The sequence below is a fragment of the Salarias fasciatus genome, chromosome 9 (assembly GCF_902148845.1).
Source record: "Salarias fasciatus chromosome 9, fSalaFa1.1, whole genome shotgun sequence".
NCBI lineage: Eukaryota > Metazoa > Chordata > Actinopteri > Blenniiformes > Blenniidae > Salarias > Salarias fasciatus.
In genome coordinates, this window is record NC_043753.1 from 23,466,531 (window position 1) to 23,491,123 (window position 24,593).

General features: G+C 46.1%; 1 protein-coding gene across 2 annotated transcripts; it reads left to right on the plus strand.

Annotated features, from left to right (window-relative positions):
* Positions 1-1,939: 1,939 nt before the first annotated feature.
* On the plus strand, positions 1,940-24,468 carry wwp1 (WW domain containing E3 ubiquitin protein ligase 1). Of its 2 annotated transcripts, none has more exons than XM_030099649.1 (25): positions 1,940-2,178; positions 10,080-10,136; positions 10,416-10,507; positions 10,619-10,757; positions 12,452-12,576; positions 12,808-12,960; positions 13,080-13,152; positions 15,316-15,497; positions 17,074-17,524; positions 17,647-17,742; positions 17,893-18,067; positions 18,969-19,023; positions 19,436-19,520; positions 19,626-19,754; positions 20,198-20,270; positions 20,350-20,421; positions 20,554-20,642; positions 20,730-20,889; positions 20,987-21,120; positions 21,236-21,376; positions 21,461-21,581; positions 21,714-21,818; positions 21,941-22,037; positions 22,142-22,214; positions 22,300-24,468. In XM_030099649.1, exons 3-25 carry the CDS (start codon positions 10,438-10,440, stop codon positions 22,397-22,399), a joined length of 2,898 nt encoding a protein of 965 aa, XP_029955509.1. In that variant the 5' UTR covers positions 1,940-2,178; positions 10,080-10,136; positions 10,416-10,437; the 3' UTR covers positions 22,400-24,468. The 2 variants fall into 2 exon arrangements, with proteins under 2 accessions (XP_029955509.1, XP_029955510.1); XM_030099650.1 differs by having other exon boundaries at positions 13,083-13,152; positions 22,300-22,399.
* Positions 24,469-24,593: the final 125 nt, after the last annotated feature.

Sequence of the window (24,593 nt, forward strand, 5' to 3'; positions counted from 1 at the left end):
CATATCAAAGGTCTGCTCTTCTGCATGACACCCTGTAACTTAGAAACACCACCGTGAATTTATTTACGAAGCATTATAAAAAAGAATCTCTCCATATGCGCTGACATCTGAGGCAAAGCAGCAATTCAGTTTAAGACAGTAATGTGGGGGATCTGATATCCACATCCACCATTTCAGTTTGCATGCTTTGCTTCATTTCAAATGATTTGGGTCTAAATCAGAGATCTGTAACAATTATAATCAAGATTCGACCTTTAAAATGAAAATGAACAACACTCATCAGCAATCACTGTGACAAAAAAGTGTAGTGTATGTTGTATTGATGAAAATCATGAACTAAATAAAAGAGGTGACATAAAGTCCTTCCTATGTCTACACTGGATGAATCGCTCTATTACTGGTGCCAGGAGATAACTTTAATCATCTTATAACATCATCTGACTTGATTAACTCTGGTTGAAGATAAGGGTTTCTTCTGACAGTGTTTGTTGTGCAGTAAAATGAAAGAGAAAGCGACTGAGAGCCGGTCCAGAGGAGCTGCAGAGCCACCGTTCCACATCTCGCCATGCTGTAATGAAGACGCTGAAAAGACAGAGGTGTTGAAAGGCTCAAGTCTCCCCGTGAACACTGTTCTTCTGCTGCACATGCAGTTTGATTCGTTGCCCTTATAAAAACAACAAACACTGATCCTGTTAAAGCCATCTGTGTCGGGTCAGTAATTGAAACCAGATCATTCCTTTGTTCACATGGACGTCTGTTTTGTCATTCAGAGTCAGACTGACGAACAGTAGAGCCCTCAGGTGGAACGTTTGGCAAACTGCTCTCAAGATGTATTTTATAACATCTCCCTGAGAATGTAGAATTATACTGACCGCTGTCCTGTTTTAATAATTCCTTTTACTGCCTTTGTAGCCTATCTCTTGTTTGTCCCATCTGGATCTGCCCTGTGTTGTTTTGTGATGAAAATGAAAAATGTGTTTTCTCACGCCTCAAACTTAGAAGCATATTCAGATAATACTATAAAGACACATTACAGAATTACTCATGTGACCCATTTTATTAGTGTTATTCATCAGAGGAAAAGAGGCTTTTGTAAGACACTGATGGTCAAATCTGACTGACAGGTCGAATTCAAGCTTCTTCTGAACACATCAAGGAAAATCCAACCCTAAACACAAACACTGAGTGTTTCTCAGGCTCAGGAGCTGACATGTTACAGCATCCTCCTGTAGAGCATAGTCAGTCTTCCTCTTCTTTATCTTTCATCTGCTCGATTCGGGGATCAGCGTCAGCGTCTAATTACTGCAAACTTTCCTTCTATACGTGAAATATCAATGCAATTATGAACATTTCTGGAGTTGTGTGCCTCCATAAATCAATAGAGAGCTCTGAGCAGTAGATACCGTTCCTTCTCAGATGACAGAGTGCTCCTTGTCTAAAAGATGTCTCGGGCAGATTTGAAGATGGACAGTTGGACAGTTCACAAGGGCCTCGCCAGTGGCTTTAATGAAGCATTCATGCAGAGTGTCGCTGATGTTTTGGCCGTGTTTATGTAAGGGTGACCTTTCTGCTTGAAGCGGTGGAAGATGCACCTTGCTGCCGACCGGACAGTGGTCAGCGTCTGCGGGTGTTGAGCACCAGCTGGTGCCTGGGGTTTCCTCCAGGACACAGTAATAAAGTGTAGGTTTAAGGAACAATGGTGATGCAGAGGTTATGGTGTGTGGAAAACTCAATTAAACATTTTCTTTGAGCTTGTCAAGACTATATAAATTAAAAAACTGCACATTTTTGTTAGACGGTCAGTTGAATAATCAAAGCTTGTGCATTGTATGCACTACAGTGACTGTTTGTATTGCACATTGATGTGCACAGAGGAAAAAGTTAATATGCATCTTGACTGACCGCGCGCGTGTGTGTGTGTGCGCGCGCGCCTGTGAGTTTGCACTGGCTGAGGAGCAGCTGGGTCTTGGGGCGGGGGGGCTCACCCTCACGTCCCGTGTTATTACACAGCAATATTTGGGGTGGCGCGCCAAATGTTTTGCTAGTCGGAGGCTTCTGTACAGAGATGGCAAAGGGGGAACCGTAGCGGACCGTTTCGGGGCCTGCGCGACGGGGGCATTTCACCGACAACCGTAACGGAGACGCAGACGGTGGAGAAGGAGCGGCGCAGCAGACGAGGTGAGAAAAACACAAAAACAGCCGCTCTCACGCGCCTGGAGAGGAATTACTGTCAATTCTCTCCCGTACGTCCAAGGCTAGCTCCGTGATGGCGGCGGACAATTACTGGAGCTGCTAAGTAAGTTGGTTAGCATGCCGGGGCTAGCAGGCAGCAACGGGATCACGGCTAACTTATGCTAACTTTGGTCCGCTAGCTCGCTAATGCTAGCATCACCGCAAACACTGAACAAACCCTTAAGTGTTTTATTTGTTAAGTTTCCTTCACTGGTTACCAAATGTGGCACCACATGGAAAGCTATAAAGCTAATCTATACATTGATTTAAAGCCACCGCTTTTTCTATTATTCTCACGACTAAAGCTCATCATTCCTGCAACTAGCTTCCTAGCTCTTGAGCAGCTCGCTGTCGGATTTTAGCTACTTGCACTAACCAGCTGTATTTGACAGATTGTCACCGTGTTGTTTATCTGATATAAACAAGGCTACTTCTGCAAGTTTTAGATTAGGTTCTCGAGGGTTTGAATACAAAGACTGATTATTATCTGCAAATGTACACTTTGTGCGCTAACGTTAGCATGTTGGTAGATTATCTAAAGTCAGCTGGTGTTTTCTGCCCATGTCAGATTGTGTTATGGTCTGTATTTAGTGTTGTCATTCAGGTTATTTGTATGCAGTTCACATTCATGATTATGATGAAGTTTTCTGCAGGATTGTGTGCGGGATAAACCACAGTAGTGGACGCCTGACAACTTTTACAGGTGTTGACATTTTCTGTCTGTTTACTTGATCTTACTTCACTTGGTGCAGGTAAACACAAGCCTGGCACGAGACACCGTTGTTTACAACCTGATAACAAAGAATATGTGTCTTTGTATAACAGGATCATTTGGGAAAATTGTTTTGTCTGTCTATAACATTTAAGGCTTCACACATTAGTATAATAAACGTGTGCTTTATGTGAACTTCAGGATTAGGCCCCATTGCCCTCCGTTTCCCTGTTGTGCATATTCATGACCCCAAAGAGAAGTGTTCACATTCTCAGCTATTGTATTTCAGGATGATTGGAAAGTGTGCCACTGCCCTGCTCTGATGATAAGAAATGGTTACACAGCTCTGGCTGGCACATATCGGAATTTGTCAAAGGAAGTGTGGCCTGCTTGTTGAAATGCAATGTTTCTGTTCTCTCAAATGTACATTGACCTTTAAAAAGCAAGACAACAGCCATGAGAAAAAACAGGAGTTACTACTGTGTGAAATGTTCACCCTGCCAACATAAAGTGAAGCAATTAGTGTTTCCCAACTGCAGTTGTGAGAAATTGCACAGTAAAATATTATTTAACCTTTAAAAGTAGTTTACTGTATACAGGACAAGAAATAACCAGTAGAGGTCAGAATAAAGTGATGGTCACATGAAGCTTTGTTATTTTCTCATCCTGGAGTGTATTTTTGTGCAGAGGCTTTCGCTCAAGGGTTGTAAATGAATACTCCTTTTAAAATGATATCAACCCAAGTGTGTCACAGCTCACACAAGTTCAAACTCTGCGTGTTAGTGTGTGAGAGCTGCCCTGTGTCAATCTGGGGAAGCTCAATCATCCTTGAGTATCTAAGCCAGGTCGGTCAGCCAGTCTGAACTAAAGAAACTTTACTATTCAACCCACACACAAATGGATATGCACCACAAAATCTGAAGTGCATTGTCTTGCAGTAAGTAGGATGGTAGCTGTTTGGTAAGCAAATCCACACCCACAACAACACTGCTGCCTTTTATTTCTGCAAGTCGAGCAGCACAGTAGAAATAAGAGTGACTGGCTGAAGCAGTGTGCCTGTGTGTGTGTTGGTCTTGAAGTTTGCGAGTCTGCTCCTGCACACTTTAGCAACCCTGACTCCATAAATGGTAAGCAATGAAAGTGGCTCAGACTCAGACACATAGACACACACCACGATGCATACTGAGATACACACACACACCGCACTATTGCTGCCAATGTAGCTGCAGCTCGTGGTCACGCAGTGGACAGAGTCACAGGAAACGTCAGCCGGCGCTGCAGGTACCTGTATCACACAGGAGCAAGTGACGTACGCCGATGGCAGAAGACCCTCTTCTGTGTTGCTTCACGTGCCTTTCATGCATGGGATTTTCTGCCTTTGTGCAACACACACACACACACACACACACACACACACACACACACACACACACACACACTAATCAGTGGCTGTCATGTACATGCCGTCCACATTGAAGAGTCTTTGTTTACCTCCCACATGTTGGGAAGTTCTGCCTGTTAGGTGTCTTGATCTGGCGGGTGGGAAGCGTCTCCTCTCCGCCTGTTAGTTTTGTAGCAGTGACTGTTTGTGATTGTCTCCTGTGCTTGATCAGAGGTGTTTTATAATCTTAGTTGAACTACAGTTTGCATAAATAAATATCTGTATGTTTTCATCATCTTAGTGGTTCCTATCTTAACAACTTAGTCATTTTTTGTTGGGTCCACTGAAGGAGAAATGAAGAATGAGTGGATTTCTTGCATATTTGATAATTAGTTATAGAATAATTGTTGGTAGTTTGTTCATTGTCTGGTGGAAAAAATCAAACAACTGAAGCAGCCACGTGTTCTGATGCACAATCATACTTAAGATTGAGCCGTGAAGGCCGGGCTTCAAATAGGTCGGTGACATAACTATATTTGACAAATTTCACATCAGTGGTCAACCAGAGTTCAATTCCCAACACACACCTCAGACACATAACCACACACCAATTAGGGAGGGTTGTGATTAATGGTTTTCAGTGTGACAAAAAGGGCTGCATGGTGTTTTTTTGAACGTATGTGTGAATGTGAAGGATGACCAGATGGGATCCTTGGATTTCAGATCAGGGCAGATATTACTCAACTCGACTTTGTTTATAGAGCATTTTGTACTAGCATACATTAACAGTTTTTGAATGATTGGGTATTGATAAATATAGCCGATCACCTCGTTGATCTGTTTTGTCAGCTGTTGTCCACTGACCCCTGTTAGCAACCTACTGGAAAGTGAGGAATAGCAACCACACCGGGAGTAGCATTAGAAATCCACTGGCTAACATAACAGCGGTCTGGAAATACCCTCCTACCTCGGTTATCCGGATCAGCACCGTGCATCACGTGTTAACCATTTGTGACCAAGTGCACCCAGATGTGGTCCTAGATTTTATCCTCAAGGTGTCACAGAGCAGTGGTCCACAACCTTTTTACTCCATGGACCAGTTTTAAGTAATATAATTTTACCACAAACCGGCAGGAAAAAGAAAACAAACTGTGGTGCACTTAAGTGAAGGTGCTCCAGGGATTTGAACATGACCCCACAGTGGAACGTTTGGAAAATACTCCATCTCTGGGAATACACAGCTTTCTCAAAACGCTTCAGCTCTGTGTTGACGGTGACAATGCTGTTACTGTCCATGTGCACCAAATAGTACTGTCAATAGTGTCCTGACTCCCAGTCCAGACTCTCCTGGTCCTGGTCCTGGTCCCAGTCCAGTCCTTGAAGCATGTAAACAGGGCCCCAGTGTTCGTTAATTAACACTCTAATATGTGAAGTTGATTTGTTTTGCACTTATGTTTTTCTCCTTAGTGGATGACCAAACCCAGCTGCCCCATGTTTGTCTTTCTTTCTTGTTTTGATCGCGTCTGTTTGCAGTTCACATCAGCAGTGTTTCACAAGCAGAACAGTTTGCTCACTTTGTTGTCGTTCATTTTTTCTTGATCATAGTTTTACTGAACTGATCTGCTGTCAGTGCAATTAGCCCCATCTGAATGTGTTGACATGAAGCACATGAACGCAGCATGCCTCTGAACCTTAACTTTCTTGCAATTCACTCAGTCTTTTGTGAAGTGTAATTGGCAATATATTGTGTATCCCTAGCGAAAATGATTACAGTAACCACAGGGCCATTAAATTTATTATTATTTTTTTTTAACTTGCTGTAAAAAAATCTGTGGCCAGCTTCAGATATAAATGTCATGAGTAATAAGTATGTGTGAAAAGGGAAGAGTTGATCTGTTCTTTGAATTACTTTCAGACCACATGCAGTGTAAATGGCACGAGCTGATAATGATGAATAAAAGGCAAAACATTTGGAAGAACTTTTGATGCTCTGTTGCACAGAGCTGTTTGCATTTTCATTCTGCTGGCTGAACCTGGGAGAGTGTGTATGTGTGTGTGTGTGTGTGTGTGCGCGTCGCTGTACATTTTCCCCATGCTGCTTAATGGATTCCAGCTTTCTGCAGAGAGTTGTGGATGACTAATGGCTAAGAGTCCAGAAGTCTTATATCAATTTGTCAAACCATTTATCAACCTCTGTGCATATGAGGATATGAAGGTTACACTCAAACAACCGACTGTCATGGAGTATCAGACACAAACACAGAATAATGGAGGGAAATTGTCTTGAGAGACACATGTAGTACGAAGGAAATTCAAATGTTAGTCAGATTGATTTCAGTCATAACTCCCCATGTTGGTGTGCTCAGAGCAGCCGAGGACTCCGGTCTCACAAATATGTACTTTTGTGGCAGAGCCTTTCATTTAAGTCCATTAAATCTAGATTCATTTCTTGCAATGTAGTTTTTGGATCTCACTGTGTTTGAAATGGAAATGAAAGCATGAAATTTTGACCAGTAATGGCACACGCTTGGTGTTCCTGTCATAAATTGATTAGGATGTCCTTTTCCAGCAGCATGCTTGGCTTATGTGTGGATTTTGGGAATATAGTGGAGCACTCTGAGGGAAATTCAAAGTGACAGAGGCAGAGCATAAAAATTTGATCCAGAAAGTTCTTTGGCCTGGAATTGATTGGATCCTTATTGTTTGAGGCAACTGCTAACCACTCAACCACATTTTTACAATAATGCTGCTCAGTGAGATTCTCACCAACATGTCTTTTAGTTCAAACGTCAAGCTTTTTAGAGACAATAATAAATACCATAAACCTCCGTTTTCATCACTCTAATACGTAGTCACATTTTTGGAGGCAGGACATAGAATGTAAGTCGTTCGTTATTTTGATCTTTATCAAAAAACAGAGTCAAACATGAACTATTGCAGTGAAAGCTAAAAGTTGCTAATTGCTGTATCAACTAAACAAAAAGTTTCCGTTTTAATGCTACTGTGTTGTCAATTGTTTAGATAAAACTACTGATAAATAGTGCATGAGACCTCTTGAGTTCCCTGCTGAGCTGCATTGCTGCACAGACTGATTTTTTAATTATTTTTTTTTTATAGCAAATTGTCTCCACATTTTACTGAGATTGCCATTAGAAATCAAAGCTTTGTAATTATGTTGTTTACATGTAGAATTGTTTAGCATGCGTAAGCTATAATCATTGTCACATGTATAAATATTTTGTTCTTGGATATCTCGGGATGATAGGTTCCCGCTGTTGTCATTTCGTCTTGTGTGGTGTTTGTTTTTTTTCGTTACTCAGCCAGTGTCCATGGGTCTGCTAAACCTGCTGCATTTGGGGCTTTTGATTCAACACAGTCAAATAATTTTAATTTCAGGTACTCAACAGATGTTGACTTTTCCCAATTTCAAACAATTTTAACAGTATTTGCAGTTATTGTAGGCCCTTCATCTTTGTTAGATCACATTCATGAAAAGTGGTACTCATCATCATCATCAAAAGGAAAGTTATTTATAACCAGCAAATACCAGAAGCTGGAGACCCAGAGGTCTGGAGACCCAGAGGTCTGGAGACCCAGAAGTCTGGAGACCCAGAGGACTGGGTGCTTCTTTCATCATCACACTTCTTGATTCCATTACCACAGTGTAAAGGTCCCTATAAGCTATGGGCTGGAGATGTTCTAAGTATCTATGAAGTGGTTTTCTCTTCCTGGGAGTTGGTCTGTGGCTCTGTGTGTGCTCTGATAGAGTAGACTATAGAGCAGTCGAGTTCTGTGCCCCTCTGTGGGGACCCTGCCCACCTCACCCACTAGCCCAATTTGAATCAACACGTCACGTTAACACGCACTCGCTCCTGGGGTACGGACAGTGTTTCTAGTCAGGGTGGGTCTGTCTGCCTCCTTGCTTGTTTCCTTCAGTGATGACGAGGGTCCTAGTTGCTGGACCTGGGGTCTGGGTGGCTTTCTGTGGCCACTGTGGCCGATGGGGCAGGGCTTCTGGGTCTTCTTGCATCCTGAGGGGGCGGTTTGTATGCCTGGCCTCGCTGCATGCTGGAAGCACCACTCCAGCTCCGGGAGAGTCTCATGATAGAAAATAGTCCCACCAGAATATGCTGGTACTCTCATCCCCCTCACACTGTTCTAGACCTTTCGAGGAGGTACAGACCTTCTTCACGTTGCTTACTGATGAGCAGGTTCAGAGACAGCTGGATGGTTTCACCCGTAACAAGTGAGTTTACCAGTATCTCTTTGAAAAGCTGCGTTTTCAACCATCAGACCACCGTACAGTACTGTGACAATTAAAAACCCCCCAAAACTTAAGAGTGACTGCTGCACCGTTGAAAACTTTTTTTGGGCTTTAGTTGAACTGGAATTGACGGAATGCAAAACTGCTGTGATGTTTTTTTGCAGTGGAAACACTCCTCCAAAATAAAAGTACCAGCTCCCAAAAGTCAGTGGAGTACAGTAGAGCCAATACCATCAGTTGAAACGTGACATATGTGCCCTTGTTCCATGCACACTGATCATTTTGTCGGGGTGCAAACACCCTTGTCTTTTTAATTGGGTTCCTTTTAAGCTGCTTAAAAGCTTCCTGCTCTGCTGTGGGGTCTGTGCCATGCCGTGTCACCCTGACACTTATCAGTCCAATCACAAGCATTTGATTTTAATTGGATCCTTTGAACAGGAACCAGGCACACAGGGTGCTCTGACCTGTTGTCTTCTAACACAAGCTTGTGCATTTCATGGGCGTGTTGTTTTTCTCTTGTTTTCTTGGCAGCTGTGAATGAAGGTTTCAGCAAGCGCGCTCAATCATTGAGGATGAGGATGATGTTTCTGTCCTGGTGGCAATAGAAGTTAAACAGCTCTAATAAAGCACTGCATTAAATGTTGGGTATGAACAGGTCTGGGAGCTTGTTTAGTGACATGATGATGATAATCAAAACATTTTACAGAGAGATCTCTGTTTAGATGCCATTTAAATACTTGTGTCTGAAATAATCCCATTTTGAAGCGACAGTAATCAAATTAATCTGCAGTAAAGTCTTTGGAATGCTGATAATAATGTAGTCTTATTGTCAACTGTTTAAACATAGCTTCTTTAAAGTGACCGTATAAACGCGTTGGCTCCAAACTTCACAGCTTTGCATGCCACACAGCCATGGCAGTGATCAGACAGGTTCTGTTCTGTTTCAGTTTAACCTACTTAATCTAATCAGTGTGAAAACAAAGCTGATTGACTGTGAACTGTATATTTTGTACTGCTGTGCCTCCCGTTGCAGAACTGGTAGACCCAGGAAGTAATAAATCCAGCGAACAAACAGCAGCGGAGCTGACTAACGTTCAGGATGTTGAGATTTGTTGTGTTGTATTTACGGCATATCAGTGTGGGAGTAGTATGCACACATGTGACATTGACCTTTATAGGAGAGACGCTGGGTGGAAGAGAAATGTTTCTACTGCACACAAACTATTTCACCAAAAGTAAAGAGGCCACGTTACTGCTGTCAGGGGAAAAAGTGTTGAAGTTATAGGCGTTCGTGAACATTTAGCAGCATTCATACAGGGGCCAGTTTAATTTTGACAACTTTCAGTTAAAATTTTTAAATTTGCTGCACACAAACACAAACAAATTCCAGAGTTGGTTTGTTAATCAGGTCAGAGCGGGGCATCTGAAACCATCTGAAGTTACACCAGATCTGTTGAGTCTTGAGCCAATGTGTGTTTTTGTTGTTTCAGAGGAACCATGGGACACGGAGTGGGCTGAACCAGAAGGCCTAGCAGCACACACCAATTGTGAGTACAAGATACTACTAGTGTCTTTCATTGCATTATTACTAAAGGAGATTATGGACGTCGTATTTTAGATCTCTGATTTCCTAACATGTTGGTGGACAAACCCTCTGACACCAACATTCAAAACCAGGAGCCTGCAGAGTGTCATCAGTGTTGCAGTCAGAATGTAAAGCCCTGTGGAATTCTCTGCTGTATTTTGACATACTCGTTTCTTTTTTCTCACTGAGCATATTTCTTTGGAATGACTTTTGCTGTGTCTGTGTGTACATGGACTTGAAGGTTTGCTACTGTGGTGTATGACATGGCCACGGCCTCGTCGAGAGCAGAGACTAGCCATAACCACAGAGGAACGTCAAAGCTCCATGCCATTGGTGAGTTAAAACACACGGCAGGCTACCAAGTGGGGAGCGACGCCACATTATTCAGTCTGCATCTTCACAGTGTCACAGTTGTCATGGTCTGCTTCGTTCCTCCTCCATCAGTTTCCTGTGCCAAACTCAAGAGGAAGAAGAGCCTGTTTGGGACTGCCATTTATGTGGAGGTGACAGCGGAAGGAGAGTCGCGACGCACGGCGAAATCTCACAGCTCCTCCAATCCTAAATGGGACGAGAGGCTCACCTTGTAAGAGAGGACGCTTTACCTACTGTTCACTCTGAAGAATGTTGTCTTTTCACCAGTGTCTGGGTGGGAAAATATAGCGAGACTCATTGTGAAGAGCCGAACACAAACATCTGTCTTCTCACACTCCTCCCTCACTAAACCACTCCAAGAAAAGTCGTGCTCACATAAATAACTGCCAAGAGACACAAGTGGAGCAGCGGTTCTGTTCCTCATTCTGACAATATGTTTTGCTCGAAGAATCCCAGCCTCCCGATTATCTGCGCTGTATCCCGTGTAGTAAGGATAAGGTTGTGGAAAGATTAGGAATTTTAAAAATGATGACAGGAGAACCCTCAGGTGGATCATCTGATCGTTATTTGAATAAGGAGAAAAAGCTGTGCGACAACACACGCTTCTTTGTGTGAGCAGAGATCATAACAGAGCCAGCAGAGTAAACCTTCCCGACTCCTCCAGCTGTCCGGCTTCCGAGCGGCTCAGCTAAATGCCAGAGACGAGTCATTTCAGATCCTAATCGTCTTGATTGGGTAATTATCACTGACATGACGGAGTGCTGCTGCGTTTGTGATCTTGTGTCTACTCGGTGGATGTTTTGGACGCTGCTCTGGGTCAGACACATGGCTCTCAGGCCGTAATCCACCATGTTTCTCCTCAGGCCTACATGCTCTGCCACCAATACAATGAGTGTGCTATGTGGTGTTCTCTCTGAGTCCAAAAGAGAAAAAAAAACACACAAGGAGACGGCATTATGTGACCTGAGTCAACCAGTCCTTCAGCCTGCAGCAAGTGCGAGTTACTCTTGTGACATTTTTTTGAGGGGAACAGATGTTTAAAAAATAAAGGAAGTACAAGAAAGAGGAGCATTTGAATGACAGCTGCTTTTGTTGTTGCTTTTTTTTTCCAGCCTGAGAGGAAAAACCTGTGTGTGATGGTTTTATGGACATGACCTCGTATCTTTTCGGCCCTTTGACCATGTTTTTTGACCAAAAAAAACCAAAACATTCTGTGTGTGCTTTCATGACACTGAGATAAAGCTTTTGTTTTTAATCATTTTTTTTCCCGCGAAGAGGAAAAAGTTAAACTCTTGTTGCATTAATATTTAAGCCATTTTTACACTGAGCCAGCAGGGCCTGTAATCCTGACCTCTCTCTGTGGGTGAGCGGTTATCTTAAATGTGTTTGGTCAGCTCTGGCGGGGGCAGGCTCAGCCAACCTGTCTACCTTCCACGCTCGTTATTAGGTTGGGCTCTGATTAGCAGGCGGATGAGAAATGGCTGAGGGAAATGTCGACCGGGTTAATTACGTCAACCAGATGTCATTATTATGCGTTCAGTACAGTTGTCCATAGAAACACGACCAATGCGCGTAACCAGCGGATCATTGGCCGCTCAGCCTAAATGTCACTGAGCTGGTAGACACAGAGACGAGGGAGGTTCTGCTGGTCCGCGGGGAAGAGATATGTCTCTAAGTTAGAGCCCCATGACTTTACCTTTGTTTACCTGGCTGTGTTCGGTTGCCTCGGTGAAAATGTCACTAATGCGACGACTTCAAAACGTGAGGGAGGAGAACGAAGTCCAGCATGATTTGAACCCTCGGCGACCAAAATGCCAAATACAGAAGCGTCACAGACTCTATCTCGTTCACGCCGAAAGTTTCGTGGCTGAATTTTGAAGTCTTGCACTTTTGTGTTTGTCTCAGGAATGTAACGCCACACACGCAGGTGGATTTCAAGGTATGGAGTCACCACACCCTGAAAGCAGACGCCCTGCTGGGCAGAGCCACGCTGGACCTTGTTCAAGCGCTGGAGCAGCACGACAGAAAGTGTAAGCTGGCTCAGACGCACTCAGCAGTCCCATATGGAGAGTGTATGCAGACGCAGGTGCTCTGCTTTTAAAAAAAGAACCTTCTCTTGCATGAATCAGCACTGCATATTCTGGATGTTTGCTGATGTTTTCTGAAGTAATAGTAAAAACTTCTTATGAAGACAGTCGAAAGTAATGCACGGTTTGATTTATCTCTGCTTCCCCCCACGCCGTCCCTTCCTTTGACTGCAGTGGAGAATGTGAAGGAGGTGCTGAAGCTGAGCGTGGAGCAGAAGGGAGCGCCGGTGCCTACGGGGGAGCTGACGGTGTATCTCGATGGACTGACTGTCTCTGACCAGGAGGATTTGGCCCCGCTGACCAACGGCAATGCAGCTAATGGCACCAGTGAGCTCCTTCATCTCATCTGGGGAGTGGGACAGTGAGGTGGTCACGTTAGACGCCCAGCTCCTCCTTTTATTTCCCCCTGGTTGAAGACGTTCTTTGTTCTCTCACGCCTCCTCCAGAAGTCCAGCAGAACGGTGATGCGATCCATGAAAACGGAGATTCATCTTCCTCTTCCTCAAGGGCTGCCAACAGGTAAACAAGCTAAACGGAATTCCTTCACATGAAGGATTGAGATTGGGACCTCTTATTTTTTTCCCTAAAAAGGCCGTTGGCCTTGTCCTGATTACAGTTTCATGTTTATCCTCAAGCGAAAGTATGCTAACAGACCGATAAGTGTGCTATCCCACTATCAATACAGTAAGTCGGTGTGGAAATACACAGAGGCATATTTTACATGACTGTTGATGCTCATATTCTGCGGCGCGCTCGCTTTGGGGTCTGCGTCCTGTCCGTGCGTGTCTTGGATTTCCTCTGGCCGAACCGTCCCTTTCATGAGTTAAGTTGTTGCACCGGTGGCTGTTTGGAGTGTTATCTGTTGTGCCCTACGGGGAGGCTAAAGCTGTAGTTTTATAGGAAAGCCACAAAAAAAAAAAAGCATGTCCGCTCGTGGCACCAGATGGGATTTTGCTGGGGAGGCTGGGTTGGCTGACTTCCCTCTCCCTGCATTGCAGTTACTGAGAGGACTGCAAGATAAAAACGGGGGGTATTTAAAACTGCTCAAACTCCCTGGGAGTTCCAAAAATGTACAAGCACTCAGATGGATGGAAAATAAATCCAGCTGAAGGATATCTGTGGCCAGTTTCTTTTACCTCAGTGATGGACTCCTGCGGTTTTCTGAAGTCGAGTTTATGAAATCAAGATGATCAGGACATATTTTCATGCTTAAACAAAATCAGACTTTACACGCAATTAAATGTTCCTCAGAAAAGAATTCATAGAAACTGAATAAATACAAAGCGCAGCATTACTAATCAAAACCAAGTCACTGCTGCAATGCAAAGAAATGTCTTCCTTAAGATATCGGTTTGATAGTTTTTAGACAGACACATATTCTGTCACAAGGACTCATTAGTTACAGAATTAAACAATCTCAAAAACTGCAGGAGCTTCTTCCTTCAGGTCAAGTCATTGTTCAGAGAAACGTATTGATGGCTGGTTGACCGGACCACCTTCTTCCACTGCTCTGTAGTGAAGTCCTGATGGCCATATCTCCATTCTCCGTGCTGACAGGGGTCAGCATGGGAGCACTCACTGGTCTGCAGCTGTGCAGCCATAACAAACTGTGATTCCCCGTTACATTCTGACACCTCTCTGAGCTCCAGAAGCTCTTCTGCTGGATCACGCCGCACAGGCCGGCCTTTGCTCCCCGTATACATCAATAATCCTCAGCTTCTCACAGCCGCGTCACGGATTAGAAGCCTTTCCTTCTTGGACCACTCCAGTTAGAAACTGACCGCAGTGGATGGGGAGCACCTGGGATGCTCTGCCCCAGTGGTCTAGACGCTAAAGTTTGGTTCTCATCATACTTACTCAGGTTGTTACACTTTCCTATTTTCTCTGCTTCTAACTGATCAAAACGTTCAGTTGCTGCCTGATATTATTTCACTCATTCTCAGTGTTTTACTCCTCTTGCCAGTAATCAAAACATTGTGGCTGCTGTGTGTGTTTCTGAATCCTGAACTATTCCTCACAGCGCTGTTTGCAGTCCATGCTCAGCTTTGCTCTTTGTCCAAATAGTGTTTTGAATTATATAAAGATTAGTCAAGCAGAGGTGAGTAACTGCTTATTTAGCGCTGAGGCAGTGCTTGGGAAAACCCTCTGACTCGTTCGGCCTCATTCATCTGACTGTTGCGTCACATTTTGTTCTTATGGTGTCTTATTTTGGCAGTTCTTACTCTATTACCTCTTTTCTCACTCATTTCTCTTCCACTCACTCCTGCTTCCTCTCGCCATGTCTTGGCTTTTGTTCTTGCTGGGTTACTTCAGCAGTTGGAAAAGTTGAAAAACAGCACAGAATGTCTTTGCGATGACAAGAGGATTGCTGCTTTGTCTTATTCCTTTTTTAAAAAGTGTCCTTACAGCAGACTGGATTCCCGTCTTGACCTGATGGCAGATTGGATCTTGTTGCAGGAACGTTTTTGTCACAGACTGAATACAAAGCGCCTCTTCGCTGTGCTCGCTGCGTCACCGCGCTGTCCTACTATGTTCTGTTCTCACCCTGACAAAACAATGGTCTCAGTGTCACAAGTCAAAGTCTTCTCTCTGATATTTTCTCCTCCACTCCGGGGCCTTCCTGCCGTCATTTCGGTTTGTTGAAAACGGCTGAATTCCCGTTGTGTGTTTTTCTCCCTGAAGCACGGTGAATGGCACGGACCTGGGCCCCAGATCGGGTTCTTGTTCAGCCTCCAGCGGCGCAGACGGGCAGGTGCCTTCCAGCTCCTGCAGCCCCGCTCTGGGTCACGTCGTGAACGGAGACAGCACCCCCAACTCCACCCCAGTGCACCAGCCGTCTGACAGCGATACAGAGAGCAGAATAGGTGCGTTTCAGTTCCCGCACGGTGTCTCTGAATTTTCCCATGCTGGATTTTTGGTTTATCGTTGTGATGGGATATGAACTCATCTGCATATAAGCTCTGCAGACCTGTGACTGCTGTTCATTGCGTCTGACTGGGATGCTTCGGGCTACTTTCTGCTCTTCACGCTTCATGTGGCCCTGCTGAACAGTAGATTAATTCCTATTAAGTGAAGCCTGTAATCTCTGCTGCTGTCAGCACCTCTGCTCAAACTCCCTGGAGAGATAGACAGGAGGAGGAAGGACGGCAGGCAGCAGCGCCGTGTGGAGGACAAACTCCGTTTGAGCTGAGGATGATGAGCGAATTTTAATCTTTCACCAGAATATTGTGCTTATAGCTAAAGAAAATCCAGAACGATTAAATAAGACCTGACAGAGTTGGTTTGAATGAATTAAAAGGTTTCTTTACTCCCACAATATGAAGTAGAATAAAGTTCCTCTGGGTAGACGTTTTTTGGGTTGCTGCCTGTTACTGTTATTACAGGCTCAGCTTTGTGTTTTCATGGTTTTGGGTGAAAAAGTCATGGACACATGACTGCTCAGATGACTTAAATCATAATATAATGATTTTAGGGCTGGGCGATATGGCAAGATTTAAACTCAATATATTTTTGTAGTTAAAACTTTGCGGTTTGCAGTGAGATGACAGCACATTAATGCACAAACATCCACTGATACACATGTTTTAGTGCAAGTAGGATACATGCATGAAAATGTAGTTTCTTCAAGACAAATATAATTTTAACATCATGTCAGTTTTCAACTTTGTATCCTGCTTCAACTAAAAATACAACAACTCGACTATCGGCGCAGTCAGCTCACAGACCAGACTGGACCCTCTGGAGTCCCAGGTTTGTTCCACGGACCATATGTTTGACAGAGCTGAGCTGAATGACAGAAAACATGAAGCAAACGCTCTGCCCTGTCAGAGGCTCGCAGCTCCGGAGGGAAACTTTTCCCGGTGCATAAGCCATGAATTCATGTTGTTGTCCATCACTGTGTTGTGTCTGTCTGCAGACTTGAGCGGTGAGCGGGGCGAGAGAGTGAGGGAAGCTGCAGGCAGGAGGGAAGGAGGGAAATGTAGTGTCTCTTCAAAGTCATAGTTTCACACAAAAAGCTTTATCAGTGTTGTATTTTTCAACATTAAGTTTTTGGCATATCATGCAAACACTCCAAAACCCTCACACATTTTAAACTGTCTGCTTTGGTACTGCTTTTGCCCTAAATAAAACAAGCCCTTAGTGGATTTTTCTCAGCAGAGCCCCCCACTTTGATCCTTCATCTGCTTGAAGAAACAAATAATTACATACTATTATTTAGACCATTTCTGGTCGAAGAACAAGCCACAATTTCCTGTATTGTCTGGAAGTTCGCTTGGATGTATTAAATGGTGCATCTCTTCTGAACCTTTAATTCACTGTTTGTGGACATGCGTACATTCAGAGGTCATGGTAAACCGGACAGCAGCTCCATGTTGATGCATGTGACACATGCACACCTTGAGTAAACCTCATTTCTGTTTCCTTCTGACTTGACTGCAGTCAATGGGGAGTCCGGCGATGCTACCGACCAGACGTCTTCAAGAAGAGATGCACTGCCCTCTGCAGTTACCCATGAGGACTGCACTCAAGCCGATGAGCCGCCGGACCCCGACACGGCACCCAACAGCACATCTCAGCCTCCACCGACCTCCACCCCCTCTCCAGCTGCTAAACCTGCTGAGAGCTCCACCGCCGCCGCTGCTGCTGCTTCTGCTGCCACTGCTGCTACCGCCGCTGCTGCTGCTTCCTCCACCTTCTCCTCTCCGACCCAGGCGGCCCCCGCCACCAACGCCACACCCTCATTATCGTCCACTTCCTCCCCGGCGCCGGGAGAAGGCAGCGCCCCAGGAGCTGGAGGTGGAAGCAGCAGCAGCGCAGCTGCGTCTACAGATGGAGCCAAGCCCAGACAGCAGGCTCCTAACGCTGGGACCTCAGACCCTCTACCGCCGGGGTAAAACAACCGCTTAACTTCACTGTGTTTGTTACAAAATCAGATCTTAGATTGTTTTTATGCGCACTCGGATCATTGTGGCAGAACGCCTTGCACGAACGTTCTCTCTGCTTCTTGTGAAGGTGGGAGCAAAGAAAAGATCCTCATGGGAGAACGTACTATGTAGACCACAACACCAGGACTACCACATGGGAAAGACCACAGCCACTACCGCCAGGGTGAGATCCTCTTCTGTCAACCCATGATTTTACTTTTTAAGTTTTGCTTTTTAATGCAGTAGTTTCAAGGACGTTCCTGGCAGCTGCCTCAAAAGTGTGTGTCTTTTTGTTTTTTCTCACCCATCCTGTTTTCTTCTCTCTTCCTCGCAGTTGGGAACGTCGAGTGGACGACCGGGGCCGCATCTATTATGTGGACCACAACACCCGCACGACCACGTGGCAGCGTCCCACCATGGAGTCAGTGCGCAACTTCGAGCAGTGGCAGAGCCAGCGCAGCCAGCTGCAGGGAGCTATGCACCAGTTCAACCAGAGATACCTCTACTCTGTAAGAGAACCCCCGCCTCGCCCTGCACATGCTTTTAAAATGATTGCTCCATGTTTTTTTTAAGTCATTCATTAAGACGGCCTGGACTTGAGCTCAGTTTCTCTCCAGATTACTGAGATTACTTCCTGCTGAGCCGCGACGCCTCAGACTCTGCGGCTGGAGTTGTTCTTTCGCTCCTTTGTTTGCCGGACGATTTTTTTTTGTGATGCTCATTGTTTGATATCTCAATCATCTCCCTCGACTCAAAGGTCGACCGAGAGCTGAGCGTGTCTTCATCACTCCCTCCCCTCCAATCTCCTGCTCATTGTGAGTGTGGTCTGTCTGAGTAGTGATCTCATCTTCACTGTTGATGATTAGCTTATAGGACAAGTTAAAATCCACATCACCGAGCGGCGAACGGCCTCAGAGTCTGTCCGCCAGCAGCACCTCAACATTCACCATCCTACATGAACTCTGCATCCTCTTTTTGGTTTCATTTGGAATAATGGCTCATTTTGTCGTGGACTATTTTCCTGCTTCAGCCTGGCATCCTCCAGGAGTTTACACCTTGGGATTCTGTGTGTGTCTCCGGCCTGTCCCCCGTGCTCCTGATGTTCCTTCTGCTCCCCTTGATCCCTGTGCTCCTGATGCTCCTGATGCTCCGTCTGCTCCCACTGTTCCTCGTGCCCCCCCTGTTCCGTCTGCTCCCCCTGTTCCGTCTGCTCCCCCTGTTCCGTCTGCTCCCGGTGTTCCCTTGTTTGCGCCCCGTGGTCGGCCTTTCCCACGTGTTTCATATTATCCCTGTGTTCCGTGTCCTCGTCCCCGTCTTCCACGTATTCCGTATGTCCCCCGCGTTCCCTGCGTTCCCCGGGTTCCGTCCGCCCCGTGTACTCCACGTGTCCCGTGTGCTCGGTGTTTGCAGGCATCCATGATGTCTGCTGAGAATGATCCTCTCGGCCCGCTACCTCCTGGCTGGGGTGAGTTCATTTCACTCCTCCTCAAACTCCTTCCTTTTGTTTCGGGTTTTGTTTTATTTTGAAATAATCACATGAAGTCAACAGACTGTAGAATTAGGAGCCATAAAACAGTTAAAGTGTGTTAAGAGTAAATTGTTTTCACCCTCATATCAGAAGGGTCAAGCCAGTTTTTCCCAGTACTACACCCTGAACCTATTGTCAAACATTTTGTGGAAACTAAACGGTTCCTTAAGTTTCCAGCCTCTCTTCTCTCTCACATCTCTCTTTTATCTTGTATAATTATTACTCTCTAAAGCAGAAATGTCAGCCTGTTGAAAGCATCTGCGTTAATCAGAGCTGCTGATGTTTTTCTGTGTGGAGCGTCCGCTCCGCCACATGAGCAACACATTGTGTGTCTTCTCGCCCACTCCAGAGAGGCGCGTGGACTCGAACGACAGAGTGTATTTTGTCAACCATAACACCAAGACAACGCAGTGGGAAGACCCCCGAACCCAAGGGTGAGCGGAGCGGACGTCCTTCAGTTCCGTCAAACCACTTCCACCCTGCGGCTTCCAGGCTGGACGATTCATGTGTGCGTTCCCGGTTTGTCTGTGCTCCCGCAGGCTACAGAACGAGGATCCTCTGCCTGAAGGCTGGGAGATCCGCTACACCCGAGAGGGCGTCCGTTACTTCGTGGATCACAACACGCGGACCACCACTTTCAGCGACCCCCGCACCGGGAAGTCCTCTGTGTAAGAACACTGTACATTCCATGAAGCTGTGTGTTCTCAGGAGATCTGTGTCTTTATCGGGATTGATGAGATAGTGTTTACTTTCAGGCTTCTATTTCTTGAATCTCTAGAGGTCTTTCTTTGGAACTAAACACATTTTTCTAAATAACATCATGTTTGAAAAGGCACCAGACCGATGGGGAGCAGTAACTGTCTGCCTTTAATCAGCTGTGTGTGATTTAAATCCTGACGTTGAGAGGGGTCGTGCAGGAATGCCCCGCTTCAGGCATCCCTGCTTCTCGGCTCTTCCACTCTCACTCATGACGTTCTCACATTTTTGTGTTGATCAAGTCTGAGTTCCAGTGTAACTTTTTACACCCTGTCAAACAAAGCTCCTGTATTGCGTCTGTCCTCTATACTCCTGCTGCAGTTTCACATTGAGTGTTTGTATGTGTGTGTTTCAGCACCAAAGGCCCACAGATCGCGTATGAACGCAGCTTCAGATGGAAGCTCGCCCATTTCCGCTACTTGTGCCAGGTGTGTGTTTCCTCCCTCTCCCCTCCCCCCGTCTGGACCTTCCTCCAGACGATTAATGCTGTGTCTGGTCCCTCCTCAGTCCAACGCGCTCCCCAGCCACGTCAAGATCACCGTCTCCAGACAGACGCTGTTTGAAGACTCTTTTCAGCAGGTGAGCCGGCCCCGCCGCCGCCGTTCTCCACTGACATTTACAGCGGGAATATTTACACGCTTCCACGTGCGCGGCGGATGTCAGAGTCTCCCCCCGCTGTGGATTTACGACGAGTGTGTGTGCGTCTTTCAGATCATGGCCCTGAAGCCTTACGACTTGAGGAGGAGACTGTACGTCATCTTCAGAGGCGAGGAAGGTCTAGACTACGGTGGTTTAGCCAGGTGATAAATACACTGTGAATTTCCATAAATATTAGCTTGTGGAAGGCGGTGATTAATCAGCGGCTTGTTCTGTTCCCCGCCGTGCAGAGAGTGGTTCTTCTTGTTGTCCCATGAAGTGCTGAACCCCATGTACTGCCTGTTCGAGTACGCCGGCAAGAGCAACTACTGTCTGCAGATCAACCCGGCGTCCGCCATCAACCCCGACCACCTCTCCTACTTCTGCTTCATCGGCCGCTTCATCGCAATGGCACGTCGCGCGCCGACACGCACAAGCTGCCGCATTGCGCTGTAGAGCAATCAGCTGCTGCTCGGCGTCAAATGACGTCTCTTCCTCCTGTCTGCAGGCGCTTTTCCACGGGAAGTTCATCGACACGGGCTTCTCTCTGCCTTTCTACAAACGCATGCTGAACAAGAAGCTGATCCTCAAAGACCTGGAGTCCATCGACCCCGAGTTCTACAACTCACTCATCTGGATCAGGTGAGCTGTCTGACGCCTGTCTGGCAACACGCGGCCCTCATGGACCGTCTGCATGCAGAGTTTCTCTTCTTGATTGGGTTTCTGGTGACGGTGACAAGGCCTCGTCTCCCCGCAGGGACAACAACATCGAGGAATGTGGCCTGGAGATGTACTTCTCAGTAGACATGGAGATCCTGGGCAAGATCACGTCTCACGACCTCAAAGCCGACGGCGCCGACGTCCTGGTCACCGAGGAGAACAAGGAGGAGTACATCAGGTGATTACCGACCCCTGGTTCACCACCGCAGCATCGACCGCGGGAGGAGGAAGTGATGTGGGTGTCTTACTGTCCTCTGTGCAGCCTGATGGCCGAGTGGAGGTTCTCCCGCGGGGTGGAGGGTCAGACCAAAGCCTTCCTGGACGGCTTCAACGAGGTGGTCCCCCTTCAGTGGCTGCAGTACTTCGACGAAAAGGAGCTGGAGGTGAGAAGAACTGCAGTAAACAGCCTTCGTGTCTAATGCTCAGAGTCCATTCACGAAGACTTTAGACCTTCTTTCCATCGTCATCTTGAGTTAGATCTGTACTGAGTGTGTGTGTGTGTGTGTGTGTTGCAGGTGATGCTGTGCGGCATGCAGGAGGTGGACCTGCAGGACTGGCAGAGGAACACGGTGTACCGCCACTACACCAGGAACAGCAAGCAGATCATCTGGTTCTGGCAGGTACAGCCTCACACACACACACACACACACCCCTCATGCTTCCACCTCCTGGAGTTTGCTTCTTTCTGCAAAAAATGATGAGCACGTGTGTGTGCACGTGTGTGTCACGTCCTCGTCTGCAGCTGGTGAAAGAAGTGGACAACGAAGTGCGGCTGCGGCTCATGCAGTTCGTCACTGGAACCTGCAGGCTTCCTCTGGGCGGCTTCGCTGAACTCATGGGTGAGTTCGACACCGACGCACCGCGGGTTACCGGACACACACCGTCTCCCCCTCACACACACACACACACACACCTCTCACCGCCTTCTGGCTCTGCATTGCAGGAAGTAATGGACCCCAGAAGTTCTGCATCGAGAAGGTTGGGAAGGACACGTGGCTTCCCCGCAGCCACACCTGGTGAGTGAGTCTCCGGCGGGATGGAGGCGAAGCGTCCCGAGGAAACGTGCGCTGACTCCGCCCCTCTCCCCGCTTCTGCTTTCAGTTTCAATCGCTTGGATTTGCCTCCGTACAAAAGCTTCGAGCAGCTGAAAGAGAAGCTGCTCTTCGCCATCGAGGAAACCGAAGGATTTGGCCAAGAATAAAGGAGAGGAATCCTCTGGAATCGCCCGCCCCCCCCCGTCAGCGCTGTTTATTCAGCCAAGAAAAACAAACTTAAGTTAAAAAAGAAAAAAAATTGCACAAGATAACCACCAATGTATATAAGCTATTTTGTCATTTTAAACCAAATCCTCATTTGCAGCATTGATTTTGCCGCAATTCTGTCCCCAAGCCCACATATATAAATATATATTCTATAAACCCCTCCCCCTTCATGAAATATGCAAACATTTCAGCAATTTGCTCCTCTGTTTTAAAGCAGAAGTCGTTATTTTTCTTATGCCCTCCCCTCTGCAGGCTGGCTTTTTAAAGACACTGCTCGTGTTTCTGAGAAGGTTTTATAGTAGAAGTGTGAGCTGCTTTTAAAGCTCTAGTTCTATAGAGTTTTTAAAAGAACAGAGGAGAGGTTTTTTTTTTTTTTTGGGTGGGGGGGGCTCTGGTGCCTGATATAGTTCCCCCTCCTGTCCCCCTGTCAGTTTCTTGTTTGCAACTTGCTTGCATGCTGCCTATGAAGACTGCTCGACCTCATCGGACCGCCGCCCGCTCACGTTTCAGCATGTCTGGCTCCGTCTGCAGGAGCTTCAACTGGGACTGATCCAAAGCACAGAAGAAGAAATAATAAAACCCACATCCCCCTTTTCTTAAAGATTGTAAGAATCAACCAGGAACAGTGGGCTCAACAGTTTTGTAAAAGACTCTGGAGACGAGCGACTATATCAACAGCTGAGATTCAAGATGTTATCATGGACGGAAACCGTGTGAGTTTACGTGGTGACGGGTTCACGGTGGCACACTGTGAAGCAACGAGCGGGAGAAGGGCTGCAGCTTTACACGTTAACGTGAAAAAAAAAAGAAAAGATTGTGCAGCTACGTTCGTCTCGCCTCGGCTGAATTTCTTTTGCCTCTTTGGATTTGTCTCTTAACGTCCAGTCTTATGAAGCCACTGTGGTTCACAGGGAGGCTTACAGCTCTCTCTCTCTCTCACACACACACACACTCATCTCGCATCACCAAACGATAAAGGAGATTAAGACGGTGAATGTTGTCTCATTAGTCGGATCCAGTGGATGCTGAGGAGGAGTTCTGTCCACACAGCGACTCGGCACCATCTAGTGGCTCGAAGCGGTGTTGCATGATTATATATCTTCTACCAGTGATTGTTTCAGACAGGACTAAAGTGGCCTGGTGGCTTTTTAAAGACAAGCAGCTCCAGCTTCCTCCTCCTCCTCCTCTCAGACCAGACCGCTCCAGATGGCCTTACATTTACAGAATCAGTGCAGTTCAGGCGACAGCCCCATCAGGAAGCGCTTCGCCACATCTCCCCTCTTCATTTTAATGTTTTCAGCGTCACGTCTCTCTCCTTTTGTTTCTAATCTACAACTCTGGTGCTTCTTCTTTCAGCCAGTGGCCTGAATGCAGGAGGAAACAAAAAGCTGTCGTGCGTGTTCATTTGTGTGTGTTTAGACCACTGCGGACAGCAGCAAGCTGTTTGACTCTTCTTCTCAGAGGTGATGAGTGGAGTTCAGCGGCGGTGTGTGAGAGGAAACCTCCGACCGTAGCAAAAGCATAACTCTGTGCTTCCTTTCCAACACAAACATTTAATCAAAGAGAATCAAACTGTGTATGTGTGAATATTCATTGTATAAAGATAACGACAGTAAGATGAAGTACCTAAAATGTTCTAATGGACTCCACAGAGCCGCCGCTCCACTGATGGAAATCTGTGATGCCTTTTTTTGCTCCCTTCAGAAACAGACGGGACGCTTCAGGTGGTGACGGACAGTAACCAGAGTTATCGATCCTGTGATGCTTCATATCAATGGGAGACATTGGGGGGGGGTTACTGCGCTTCGTCCATGTGAGACGCATCCAAACTGTAACATATCGCGTGTAGATGCACACTGTAAACACCAACTACACTGTACAGAATGCCCCTTTACTGGAGACGATGTGTATAGAAGATTCATTTTTAATCTGCTTTCACCCATTTTAAATGGAGAGAGAAAGATGGATTTATGAGATATGAATAAGTGAATAAAAGACCCTCACTGGCTCCATGTGTCTCTCTGGTCTGCATCAAATCTCCATACAGATGTGTTTAATCCAGTCTATGAAAGAACCTGTTTTTAATGTTGCATTAAGAATTTCCAGTTAACTTGATAAAGGCTTCTACATCCA

Bases quoted from the DNA above. Each gene is read 5' to 3' on its own strand.
- wwp1 (XM_030099649.1), top strand. From the start codon at position 10,438: ATGGCCACGGCCTCGTCGAGAGCAGAGACTAGCCATAACCACAGAGGA. The intron at 21,377-21,460 runs GTGATTACCGAC...TCCTCTGTGCAG, and splicing joins AACAAGGAGGAGTACATCAG to CCTGATGGCCGAGTGGAGGT. The intron at 22,215-22,299 runs GTGAGTGAGTCT...TTCTGCTTTCAG, and splicing joins CTTCCCCGCAGCCACACCTG to TTTCAATCGCTTGGATTTGC.